The sequence below is a fragment of the Gastrolobium bilobum genome, unplaced genomic scaffold (assembly GCF_033153095.1).
Source record: "Gastrolobium bilobum isolate Gb01-03AN ecotype WA unplaced genomic scaffold, APGP_CSIRO_Gbil_v1 utg9409, whole genome shotgun sequence".
Classification (NCBI taxonomy): Eukaryota; Viridiplantae; Streptophyta; class Magnoliopsida; order Fabales; family Fabaceae; genus Gastrolobium; species Gastrolobium bilobum.
The window spans coordinates 72,820-86,665 of NW_026899768.1; the positions used below are offsets into that span (position 1 = coordinate 72,820).

The window sequence follows — 13,846 nt, forward strand, 5'->3', positions numbered from 1 at the left end:
AATTTTGACGAATATATTTTTCGTCGAAAATTTTGACGTAAAAGTTTCAACAGAATTTGGCTTATGTCAAGAGTTATGATGAAATTTTATTTTCGTAAAAAATTACTGTAAGTGATTGTGACCAAATCTTGTTCTGTCTCTAATTTCGTCTTTAGTTTCAATGAAAAAAATTGTATTTATTTTCGACGAAATATGATTTTCGTAAAAAATTCAATCACTATTTTTGACAGAATATTCTCTGTAGATAAATTCTGTTAGTATTTGAAATTTTTTAGTAGTGTAACTTTTAAAAAATAATACACACTTATGTAGTTTTTAAAATTCTGTTAGTATTGCTAAGGATAGATAAGTAATTTCAAATATTCCCCCCCCCCCCCCCCTCAAATTCCCCAATTTGGAGAAACTTTAATTTCAAAAACTTTAAGGGTTTTGGAGGATTTTGTGAAAATTCCCAATTCCTTCCCCTCATTTTTTTTAAACTCATAAACAAAGAAAATGATTATTAAAATCCTCTCATTTCTTTCATTTCTCTCCTAAAATTAACTCCAAAACAAAGTCTCTAAGGCTTTGTTTGAGAGTTTGGAGGGGAAGGAAATGAAGGGATCCAAGGGGAAGGGAGGAGAAGGAAGGGAAGGAAATTGAAGGGTCAATGAGATATTTTTACAATTTTATAATTTTTTTTAAATTAATATAAATATTAGATTTTACAAATAAAATAAAATTTAAAATTTCTAAACAAAATTATTTATGCATTTTTCACACTACTAGAAAAGATCAAATTTTCAACGAAAATTCTACATTGTAAACGACAAAAATTCCGTCAAAAAAATAATTTTCATTGAAAGGCGTGAAATTTTTATGCGTTGAAAATTTTTACAAAAATAAATTTTCTGTCAAAATTTTTACACAATTTATTTTTCGTCAAAAGTTTTGATGAAAATGATTTGTTAAATATTTTCGACGAAAAAAATTTCGTCAAAAGTTTTGTCGGCAACAAGAAATCCTTCAAAAATTTTGACGGAATATTTTTCGTCCAAAATCTTCAATGAAAATGTGTTCAACAGAAATATTTTTTTCAAAATTTTTGAGGGAAATGTTTTTGTTAAACTTTTGACGAAATTTAGATTCCATAAAGAATTTTAACAAAATATTTTTTTATTAGAAAGTTTTTACAGAAATATTTTTCTTCCAAATTTTTTTTCGGAAATAATTTCCGTCGAAAATTTTTGATGAAAATGTGTTCAGTTTAAAATTTCGATTGAAATTTTATTTATCGAAAATTTTATCGAAATATTTTCCGTAAAAAAATTTCGATGAAAATGTGTTTCGTCAAAAATTTTGATGGAAATTTTTTACGTCAAAAATTTTTGATGGAAATTTTTTTCGTCAAAAAGTATGGCGAAAATATTTTCATCGAAAACTTTTAACGGAATTAAATTTTTTAAAGAATTTTGACGAATTTTTTTACTGAAATATTTTCCTTCAAAATTTTTTACGAAAATTTTTCATTGGAAATATGTTTCTTTAAAATTTTAGAGGGAATATTATTCGCCGAAAATTTCGACGAATATGTTTTTTTGTCAAATATTTTGACGGAATTTAGATTATGTAAAAAAAATTGAATATGTCATTTTCTATCAAAAAATTTTACAAAAATATTTTCACTAGAAATTCGTTCCGTTGAAAATTTTGATGGAAATGTTTTTCGTAAAAAAATATTACGGAAAAATTTTTGACAAAGTTTTTTACAGAACTATTTGCTTTCAAACAATTTCGACGAAAATATTTCTGTTGAAAGTTCCAACGGGATTTAGATTCTATCAAGAATTTTAACTAAATTTTTTTTTGAAAAAAATTATGTCAATGATTATGGCCAAATCTTGTTTCGTCTCTATTTTCGACGTAATCTATTTTTTGTCAAAAAATTTGTCACTATTTTCGACAAAATATTTTCATCGATAAATTGTGGTAGTATTTGAAACTTTTCTAATAATGTCACAATTAAAAATAATTCACATTTGTGTAGTTTTTATATTTTAATGCTAAGTGTAGATAAATAATTGTCAATATTTTCCCCCTCAAACCCCCTAAATTGGGGAAACTTTAATTTTATGGATGAGAAGGGTTTTGGAGGATTTTTCAAAAATCTCCAATTTCCTTCCCCCATTTTTTTAAACTCACAAACAAGGGAAGAGCTTATTAAAACCCTTCATTTCCTTTCCTTCCCCTCCTAAAACCAACTCTCAAACAAAGCTTAAGAGAATTGTTTGTTTAATCCTTTCAAGAAAGAAATAACTTGATCTCTTTCTCGATATTCTCTCATCTTGTTGTAACCTCCACACGAGCAATGTGTGTTGCAATTGCTTGTTAGAGTGGCTTGAGATTATCAAGCTCGTCCCATAAAGTCTTTAGTTCTGTGAAATACTTTGTGACTCTGATACAATCAGGCCCAAGATGTATACAAGGGACAAAGCAAGACGGGTATGGATCAAAGATAAGCAAGGCCCAAATGCTTCAGAAGAGCAGCTCTGAGGTGATAATGCCATGTCAGCAGTAGGAAGTCACAAGAATACCCCTTAACTGATTAGTGCATGCTGTGCCATGAGTTGGTTATATAGAGCGTGGGAAGGAATGGGGGAGGTAGGCTGGATATGGAAGAAGCAATTGCTTAGGAGAGTGTGGGACCTCTATAATTGTCTCACTGTTATCTTTTCATTTCCATTGTAATTTGCTGGGTTTAGTTTTGATGTAATTTTCCTTTAAGATGAATCAAACTCTGTTTATGAGCGTTATTTTGCATCTGAATAATACAAAAGAGTGGTTGTGTCTCTATTTTCTCTGCTGATTGTGATAATTCTTGGGTTGTTCTCTGTAAAACGTAACAAATTGGTATCAGAGCTCCGATCTTGGAGCTCTGTGGTATGGTAATCACGCGACAAATGGAACATCGAATGGATTTAATTGAGGAAGGATTGCGCAGAGGGTGTGCGAGGCAGGAAGAAGTTCTGTTGAGGTTAGACGCAAGTGACGCTAGACATGACGAGCTGCTGCGTAGACTGGGAGCAAACGAATTGGGCATAACCGATATACTCCGTCGGTTAGATGAGCTGGCTGCGAGAAGACACGGACAATCTCACGACGGAGAAAATGATGAGGAGGATGGTTCAGGTCATTACGAAAGAAGGAACGGGAGGAGATTTAATATGAATGGACCTCCTCACCGACGCCTAGAAGTTCCCACATTCGCAGGGGAGGATGCCTTTGGTTGGTTGAGTAAAGTGGAACGTTATTTTGTGGTTAATGGGGTCACTGAGGCTGAGAAAGTAAATTCGGTGTTGGTTGTGTTGGAAGGGGAGGCTCTTCACTGGTTCCATTGGTGGGAGGCAAGCCATCCAAACGTGACGTGGGGAGTTTTCCGGCGAGAACTACTCAGTCGGTTTCAATCGGAGGCCCTGGACAACCCATACAGGGCCTTGTACACCGTTAAACAAGACGGGAGCGTGACTGATTTTCGTGCCCAATTTGAGAAGATGGTTGGGGCTTTTGGTTTCGAAGATGAAGATCTGCTCAAAGGAGCATGGCTCAACGGAGTTCGTACCAGTATCAGGGAAGAATTGCTTATGTTGCCGGAGCTCAGTCTTACAGAGATGATGAAGCTATCTATCAAGGTGGAGAGACGTAACACGGCTTGGAAGGAAGATGGGCTAGGGCCTTTGGGGCGAAATTGGTCTACTGGACTCAACCGGTTTTCAGTGGGCCAAACAAGAAATGCTGGCCCAACTGAGAATAAGTCTTGGACAGCCCAAAACGCAACCTCAGGAGCGAGCAACAGGGTTAATTCAACCCAATCGTTTACCGGATCCAGCCAAACGAGTGTGGGTCAAGGGAATGCAGCTCGTGGGAGCCCTAGCGAAGGAGCGAACACGAAGACGATGACCCCAGGTGCTGAGATCCGTACCGGAGAAAACGATTCCGGTCAGGTGAGGAGGCTATCAACCGCGGAATGGCGTGATCGTCAAAACAAGGGGCTGTGCTTCAAGTGTGGGGATCGTTGGCACTCCAACCACAAGTGCTAGGTCCGTCAATTGCATTTGCTGTTGGTGGACGATGAAATTAGGGAAGATGGTGAGAAAGAAAGAGAAGAAGTTGAGGAGATTCCGGTTGTGGACACTGGTGAGTTGGAGAAACCGCTTCTACTCTCTCTACTAAGCCTATTAGGGCTCTCTTCAAGCCAAACACTGAAGGTGTGGGGTGAGATTAGGGGTCAGCAGGTGGTGGTCATGGTGGATTGTGGGGCATCCAGCAATTTTATAAAAAAAGAGGTGGTGGAAAAATTGGGACTGGACATAACTGATACTCCATCTTATCAGGTAGAAATCGGAAATGGATGTAAGGTGGGGTGCAAAGGGGTGTGCTACGGGGTCGACATCAATATTCAGGGGACACAAATCAAACAAGATTTGTATCTCTTTGAATTGGGTAGCGCTGATGTAGTGTTGGGGTTAGAATGGCTCACTCAATTGGGGGAAATTAAAGCAAACTTCAAAGAGATGACTCTTAAATATGGAGAGAGGGGGAATGAGACAACCATTAAGGGAGATCCGTCGCTGTCTAGGTCGGAGGCTTCTTACAGATCCATCACTAAGGCCTTAAAGAATCAGGCACAGGGATTTTTTGTCAGCTCCACTGAAGAAGAGGCTCGGGAGGAAGAAGCACAGTGGGCTGAGATTGGGTCGTTGCTTTCTGACTTCGCGGAGGTTTTCCAGGAACCCAAAGAGCTGCCACCAGCCCGAGCAATTGATCATGCAATACACCTCAAACCAGGGAGCATGGTGCCCAACATCCGTCCATTCAGGTATCCCCATTACCAGAAAACTGAAATTGAGTTGTTGGTAGCTGAGCTGTTCAAAAATGGCATGATACGTCATAACACAAGTCCGTACTCGAGTCCTGTTATTCTGGTTAAGAAGAAGGATGGGAGTTGGCGAGTATGTGTGGATTATAGGGCCTTAAACAAGATTACCATACCAGACAAGTTTCCTATGCCAATGGTGGATGAGCTTCTGGATGAGTTGGGCGGGTCACAGGTGTATTCGAAGCTGGATTTAAAGGCTGGGTACCACCAGATCAGAATGAGGGTAGCAGATATCCCGAAAACAGCTTTTCGAACGCATGAAGGCCACTATGAGTATGTGGTCATGCCGTTTGGCTTGACCAATGCTCCCTCCACATTCCAAGCTCTGATGAATGAAATCCTTCGCCTATTCTTGAGGAAGTTTGCCCTCGTGTTTTTTGATGATATTTTAATATACAGCAGGAACAAGGGGGAACACCTGGGTCATTTGAGAACCATCTTTGGAGTATTGAGGCAGCATCAGTTAGTAGCAAATAAAAAAAAATGCAGCTTTGGCAGGAGTTCTATCGAGTACTTAGGACACTGTGTGTCTGCTGCAGGGGTCAAAGCTGACCCGGAAAAAATAAAAGCCATGGTGGCTTGGCCGAAACCCAGGTGTGTCAAAGGGTTGAGAGGTTTCCTGGGGCTAACCGGATATTATAGGAAGTTCGTGAAGGATTATGGGAAAGTAGCAAAACCACTTACAGAGTTATTGCGAAAGGATGGTTTTCAATGGAATAAGGAGGCAGAGGACAGTTTCCAACAATTGAAAGTGATGATGAGCTCAGTACCGGTGTTAGCTTTACCAGATTTCAGCAAGCAATTCACAGTTGTCACTGACGCGTCAGGGAAGGGGATTGGAGCAGTCCTCACTCAGGATAATAAATCGATTGCATTTATGAGTCAAGGATTCTCTACTCAAGCTCAGTCCAAATCTGTTTATGAGAAAGAACTTATGGCAATAGTATTTGCAGTCAAGAAATGGAGACATTACCTCATGGGTAATCATTTCATCATCAAGACAGACCAAAGGAGCTTACGATTCCTTACTGAGCAGCACATCCTGAGTGAAAATCAACAGAAATGGATATCAAAACTGATGGGGTTTGACTTTGAAATTCAATACCAACCAGGGAAGGATAACCAAGTAGCTGATGCCTTGTCTAGACAAATGATTTTTGCAGCTTTATCTACTGTGCAGTGGTCTGAATTGGATGAGCTAGAAAAAGAGATACAACACGATGCAAGGCTGCAGGGGATCTTCCAGGACTTGCTGATCGTACCTGATGCGCATAAGGGATTCTCCAGGAAGGGAGGGAAGCTCTTTTATTATGGACGGTTGGTTTTCCCAAAGTCCTCTCAGTTTATCCCTTCCTTATTGCAAGAGTACCATGATTCTGGGGTTGGTGGACACTCAGGGTACTTTCGCACCTACAAACGGTTGGCTGAAGTAGTCTATTGGGAAGGGATGAGGAAGGATATAAAGGAGTATGTCGCAGGTTGTGCTATCTGTCAACAGTGTAAGTCCCTCAATCTGACTCCGGCTGGGCTGTTACAGGCACTACCCGTTCCAACTCAAGTTTGGGAGGATATCTCCTTAGACTTCATTGGGGGGCTCCCAAAATCAAGGGGAGTGGATACCTTGTTGGTAGTAGTTGACCGGCTCACCAAATATTCTCACTTCATTCCCCTCAAACATCCCTATACGGCTAAGGAAGTGGCTGAATTATTTGTCAAAGAGATCGTACGGTTACACGGTTTTCCTGCTACTATCACTTCAGACCGTGACAGGGTATTTTTAAGTCACTTTTGGACGGAACTTTTCAAGTGTGCAGCTACCAAGCTCCATTATAGCATAGCGTATCATCCGCAAACCAATGGCCAGACGGAGGTCGTTAACCGCTGTTTAGAGGCCTATCTACGCTGTTTTTGCTGCACTAAACCCAAGGAATGGCCCAAATGGGTTCCTTGGGCTGAATTTTGGTACAATACAATATTCAAGGATACAACGGGCATGACCCCATTTAGAGCTTTGTATGGCAGAGATCCACCTACTTTGTTCAAGTGTGGGACGTTTATTCCTTCGGTTGATGCTGTCTCCCAATCCTTAGCAGAGCGGGATATCATCTTGCAAGATCTGCAGCATCACATCCTCAAGGCACAGGATCACATGAAGCACTTTGCTGACCAACACCGCAGAGAAGTCCAATATGCTGTGGGGGATTGGGTTTACCTCAAAATCCAACCCTATCGTCTTAAAACGATTGCTAGACGCATCAATGAGAAGCTTAGCCCACGTTTCTATGGTCCCTACCAAGTGCTGGAGCGGGTTGGGGAGGCAGCATACCGTTTACATCTCCCATCTGGGTGTCAGGTATATCCTGTTATTCATGTTAGTTTACTTAAGAAGGCAGTCAAGGCAGCTGCTGTTATCCAACCTCTCCCCTCGGTCCTTAATGATAATTGGGAATTAAAAATGGAACCTGAAGCTATTTTGGGTGTGAGACGTTCTGTCCAAAACACAGTTCAAGTGTTGATTAAATGGTGTCATTTACCAACATTTAAAAATTCGTGGGAGGAATTTACAGTTATCAACAGTCAGTTTCCTCAATTCAACCTTGAGGACAAGGTTGTACAAATGGGGGGGGAGTATTGATACAATCAGGCCCAAGATGTATACAAGGGACAAAGCAAGACGGGTATGGATCAAAGATAAGCAAGGCCCAAATGCTTCAGAAGAGCAGCTCTGAGGTGATAATGCCACGTCAGCAGTAGGAAGTCACAAGAATACCCCTTAACTGATTAGTGCATGCTGTGCCATGAGTTGGTTATATAGAGCGTGGGAAGGAATGGGGGAGGTAGGCTGGATATGGAAGAAGCAATTGCTTAGGAGAGTGTGGGACCTCTATAATTGTCTCACTGTTATCTTTTCATTTCCATTGTAATTTGCTGGGTTTAGTTTTGATGTAATTTTCCTTTAAGATGAATCAAACTCTGTTTATGAGCGTTATTTTGCATCTGAATAATACAAAAGAGTGGTTGTGTCTCTATTTTCTCTGCTGATTGTGATAATTCTTGGGTTGTTCTCTGTAAAACGTAACAGACTCCTTTGTCTCCTTGTTGCAATTGGTAGATTTCTATTCGAAACAAGTCTGATCTAGAAAATCTTTGGTGTAAATCTAACCATAAGTCCCTTGCTTTCTCAATCCAGATAACAGATTGCACTATCGACGGTGAAATGGATTTATAGATCCAAGCATTTACCATATCGTTGCACCTCTGCAATGCGAAGTGGTTTGGATCTGTTTCAGAAGGTTGGACTATGCTTCCATTGACAAATCTAACCTTGTTCTTGGATGTGAGAGTTACTGTCATCGCTCTTGCCCATGTGTGGTAGTTGCTTGCATTCAGCAATTGAGTAACCAAACTGCCGATGGAGATTCGTTTGGATGCAAGAAGAATGGATTAGAGGGATTAGTATTGAAATCAACAAGGGATGGTGGTTGAGTTGCATGTGTCTGTTGACTAGCTGAAGCTTGTTTAGCCATGGCGTTAGGATCTTCAGGATCCACGAATTTGCAAGAACTCTCTTCACTTCTCTCTCTGTGATATCAGAGCTCCAAGATAAGCTCTGATACCATATTGAAAATTTTAATATAGTCCATATGAATCGATGATTGATACAAAACATGAGGATTACATTTATATGGGCATGAAAGATCAAGAATACTGCCCAATGTGATCAACTAACTAATCAAAATCAAGAAAGTAAGTTACAACAGAAAACTGAATTCATAACCATATGCAGTTGAGTTGGTACGTTCACGTGATTGCCTCATGGATTCTTTTACAGTTTTATTTTTATCATTTTTATCCTTTCTGTAGCACTTTGTTATTCTCTTTGCTGGTTTCTGTTATCAGCTGCAATCCTCCTTTCTCGTTAGTTAGTTTCTTTGCTCCACTGCTCCTTGGGATTCTCCGCAATCTTAGGGAGTTGGTTATTTACTTTCCCTTTATATAGTTGGTTCACTGTATACAGTATCATCAAATGAAATTCAATTCAATGCATTTCTTATTTCTGAGTCTTATTTTACATATTCAGTATTTTATTCTTCCGTTGTAAAACGGTATCAGAAGAATTTTAGTTTTTGTCCTTGCCTTTCTTCATGGCTCGTGGCACTAACACCAACACCAACACCAATAATGGTGCTCAATCTTCCGGCTCTTCATCTTCCATTGAAGATTCCGGTAGCCCTTATTTTCTTAGCAACGGTGACCACCCTGGTCTGATCTTAGTCACCCACTCCCTACTGGTTCTAATTTTAATTCTTGGTCCCGTGCTATGTCCATCGCTCTTACAGCAAAAAATAAATCCACTTTCGTCGATGGTTCTCTGACTCGTCCCTCTCCAGATCATCTTCTTTTCGGAGCCTGGAATCGCTGCAACTCTATGGTGATTTCCTGGCTTCTGAATTCAGTGTCCAAAGACATTGCAGATAGCTTGATGTATTTCATCAACGCTTATGATGCTTGGTCGGATCTACGAACCAGATTTCATCAGGCAAACGGACCCCGCATATTTCAACTCTGTTTCCAGATTTCATCCCTCCAACAAGGTGCTTTACCTGTCAACAGTTACTACACTCGCCTGAAGTCCCTTTGGGATGAACTGCTTGACTATTCTCCCTCATATGCCTGCACTTGTGGGGCTCTCCGATCCATCTCCAACGATCGAGATCAAGAACATTCCATGCAATTCCTTATGGGATTGAACGAATCCTTCATTTCGATTCGAGCTTAGGTTCTTCTCATGGACCCCCTTCCCTCTTTATCCAAGGTTTTTTCTCTGATTTTGCAAGAGGAACGCCAGCGTGAGATTTCTTCTCCCATTCCTCTGGTTCCTGAAGCTTCTCCACCACCTATGGTTGCTGCTGCCAATGGGCCTTCATTCAGACGTCAGAGACCATTTTGCAACCATTGCAATATCTTGGGCCACACTAAAGAGAAATGTTACAAGTTACATGGCTTTCCCCCAGGTTATAAGCCCAAACAGAACCGGCCCAATACACATCCTCACTCCAATGCCATCATCTCTCACAATCCTGACCCACTTCTCCCTACACCGACACCGTCCTTTACCCCTCATCAATACCAACAGCTCATATCTCTTCTCTCTCCCCATCCCCACCCTACTCCCCTGTCCCCTCATCCTTCTTCCCCAACGAACAATTTTAATCCCACCGTAGCAAGTATCAATAGTGAGTTCCCTGCTTCCCTTCCTGCTTCTTGTTGGGTCTTGGATTCTGGAGCTACGCATCACGTCTCTCGTGCTCCTTTGTCCTCTTCGTTCTCTCCTTCTACCGCCGATTTGGTCATGTCTCTCCCTAACGGCATGGTCGCTCCGGTGGTATCCATGGGTTGTTCAGTTTTATCTCAATCTTTAATTCTTAGAAATGTTCTTTATATTCCTGATTTCTCTTTTAATCTTCTCAGTATCAGTGCTATTTCTCACACCACTAACTTGGTTGCAATTTTTTCTTCCTCTCGTTGCCTTCTTCAGGATTGGGTCTCCAAAGAGACGATTGGGATTGCTAACCTAGTGCGTGGCCTCTACATCCTTGACTCTGCTGATTTACTTTCTTCCAAGCATACTGTTTCTCCTTTCTGTTTGTCTGTAAATTCTAAGAAAATTGCCTTGTGGCATTCTAGACTAGGTCATTTATCTCTTCCTGTTTTATCATCAATGAAAAGTTGCTTGGATATTCCTGTTGTTTCTTATGATTTACAATGCACCGTTTGCCCTTTAGCAAAGCAAAAACGCTTGCCTTTTTTGTTAAACCCGCAATTATCTCCCACAACATTTGATTTAATTCACTGTGACATTTGGGGTCCTTTCAACCCTATTTCAATTAATGGTTTTCGATTTTTTCTCACACTTGTGGATGATCACACAAGATATACATGGATTTTTCTTCTTAAACACAAATCTGAGTTCTCTTCTGTTTTTATTAATTTTTATAATCTTATTTACAACCAATTCCATGTATCCATTAAATCTGTTCGGTGTGACAATGCACCAGAATTTAATATTCCTTTTTTCTCTTCTAAAGGAATCACCCTCTTTCATTCATATGTCGAAAGACCACAACAAAATTCAGTGGTTGAACGCAAGCATCAACACATTCTTAATGTTGCTCGCGCTCTTCATTTCGAATCCCATGTTCCTCTCCCATATTGGCAGGAATGCATCCTCACATTTGTTTATCTCATTAACAGAACCTCCTCTCCCTTACTGTCTAACTCCACTCCTTTTACCCTTATTCACAACAAACCTCCCAAATATTCTCACCTTCGCACTTTTGGTTGTCTATGTTATGCCTCAACCCTCTCACGTTCTCGTCACAAATTTTCTCCCAGGGCCACACCCTCTGTGTTTCTTGGTTACCCTCCTGGTTATAAAGGTTACAAGCTTTTGGACCTTCATTTCAATCGTATTTTCATCTCAAGAGACGTCATCTTTTATGAAAATATTTTTCCCTTTGCTTCTGCTCCTATACTCTCTTCTCCTCTCACTTCAATTCCCATTCCCACTCAACTCACCACTGCCACTGCTACGGCTCCTGCTCCTGCTACTGCTCCAACCAGACCTACTCGGGCTTCTCATCCTCCCAAATTTCTCCTTGACTATGACCGTTCCACATCAACAGCTCCCCCTCTATCCAACCACCTCTCTTATCATCGCCTTTCTTCTCCCCACATGACTTTTATCAATGCTTTATCCACCCATTTTGAACCTACTACATACTCCCAAGCTTCCCAACTTCCTGAATGGTGTGACGCCATGCACACTGAGCTTCTTGCTCTTGAGCTAAATAGAACTTGGGACATTGTTTCTTTACCTCCTGGCAAGCATCCAATCGGCTGTAAATGGGTCTTCCGTGTCAAGTATAATGCTGATGGTAGCCTGGAACGCTACAAAGCTCGTCTCGTAGCTTAAGGATACACTCAACAAGAAGGTATTGATCACTTTGATACCTTTTCTCCAGTAGTTAAAGTCACTACTGTCAAGCTTCTTCTTGCTCTTGCTGCTGTTTTCGGCTGGACTCTTCATCAGTTGGATGTGAACAACGCTTTTCTTCACGGGGAGTTAAATTAGGAGGTCTTTATGTGACTGCCTTCAGGGTATAACTGTCAGGGGGAGCCTCTTCCTTCAAATCCGGTTTGTCGCTTAAGGAAGTCTCTATATGGTCTAAAACAAGCCTCTCGACAATGGTTTCAAAAATTGAGCTCTACTCTGATATCTATGGGTTTTTCTCAATCAACAACTGACCACTCTCTCTTTCTCCAGTTTAAAGGTTCTGCTATGATGGCCATTCTAGTTTATGTTGATGATGTAATAGTGGCTTCTTCAGATTCCAATGCCATTCAGCCTTTCATTTCCTCTCTGGACAAATGTTTTCATTTAAAGGATCTTGGACCCCTCAGGTACTTTCTTGGAGTGGAGGTTGCCAGATCTTCCAAAGGTATTTTCATCAGTCAACGTAAGTATATTTTGGACATTCTTCAGGACACTGGTCTTTCTGGTTGTAAACCTCAAAATACCCCCATGGAATCCAATTTGAAGTTATCTAAACATGATGGTGATTTATTGGAAGATCCTACTTCATATAGACGTCTTATTGGCAGACTGATCTACCTTTCCTTTACTCGACCGGATCTTTCTTTTGCTGTTAATCGCTTAAGTCAGTTTCTCTCTACACCAAGAGTTCCTCATCTTCATGCTGCCCATCGCATTCTTGCTTACCTGAAGCATACTATTGGACAAGGTATTTTTTTTGCTACTGATTCTACTCTCCATCTCAAGGTCTTTTCTGATTCTGATTGGGCAAGTTGCCCTGATACTAGACGCTCAGTTTCTGGATTTTGCGTTTTCTTGGTCATTCTCCTATCTCCTGGAAGTCCAAGAAACAACCCACAGTCTCAAGGTCTTCGGCTGAAGCAGAATACAGGTCAATGGCTAATGCGACTTGTGAAATTGTTTGGCTTTCTTCTTTATTACATGACTTTCGTGTTCCTCATCCTTCTCCTGCACACTTGTTCTGTGATAATGATGCTGCTCTTCACATTGCTGCAAACCCGGTTTTTCATGAGCGGACGAAGCATATAGAGATCGAATGTCACTTGGTTCGTGAGCATATTTGCAAAGGATCTCTTCAGACCTTCCCTATTTCTTCTGCCAATCAAATTGCAGATTTATTTACAAAAGCTTTGCATCCTACGCAGTTCCAAGATGGGAGTCATGAATATTTTATCTCCATCTTGAGGGGGAGTTTTACAGTTTTATTTTTATCATTTTTATCCTTTCTGTAGCACTTTGTAATTCTCTTTGCTGGTTTCTGTTATCAGCTGCAATCCTCCTTTCTCGTTAGTTAGTTTCTTTGCTCCACTGCTCCTTGGGATTCTCCGCAATCTTAGGGAGTTGGTTATTTACTTTCCCTTTATATAGTTGGTTCACTGTATACAGTATCATCAAATAAAATTCAATTCAATGCATTTCTTATTTCTGAGTCTTATTTTACATATTCAGTATTTTATTCTTCGGTTGTAAAAGATTCATCTGACGTGGAAAATGACATGGAAAAGTGATGATTAAATTTCCAATAATCATCTCCATTAAGATATTAAAGGAGAATGTTTAATCGAAAAAGATCCAATAGAATTATGGCAAAGTGTAAAGAAGAGGTCTGACCACTAAAAACTAATAATTCATCTGAAAGCTTGCTACTAATGGATTCGTTTAAGTTTATAAGATTTCAAAACTATAAGCAAGGATAATGTCACAATCTTTTAAATTACTATCTTAAAAAAAGTCTTTTAAATTACTTTAAATTAAAATTATGCAGAGAAAATATTACTAATGAATATATGTTAGAGAAAATATTTTCTACTTTT

At 40.0% G+C, this 13,846-nt stretch overlaps 2 protein-coding genes across 2 annotated transcripts; both read left to right on the forward strand.

Annotated features, from left to right (window-relative positions):
- Nucleotides 1–9,236: 9,236 nt before the first annotated feature.
- On the forward strand, nt 9,237–9,695 carry LOC133293288 (uncharacterized). The gene has a single exon (XM_061491834.1). It carries the CDS (start codon nt 9,237–9,239, stop codon nt 9,693–9,695), a length of 459 nt encoding a protein of 152 aa, XP_061347818.1.
- A 2,502-nt stretch (nt 9,696–12,197) lies between these two features.
- On the forward strand, nt 12,198–13,323 carry LOC133293290 (uncharacterized mitochondrial protein AtMg00810-like). The gene is made up of 2 exons (XM_061491835.1): nt 12,198–12,903; nt 13,265–13,323. Exons 1-2 carry the CDS (start codon nt 12,198–12,200, stop codon nt 13,321–13,323), a joined length of 765 nt encoding a protein of 254 aa, XP_061347819.1.
- Nucleotides 13,324–13,846: the final 523 nt, after the last annotated feature.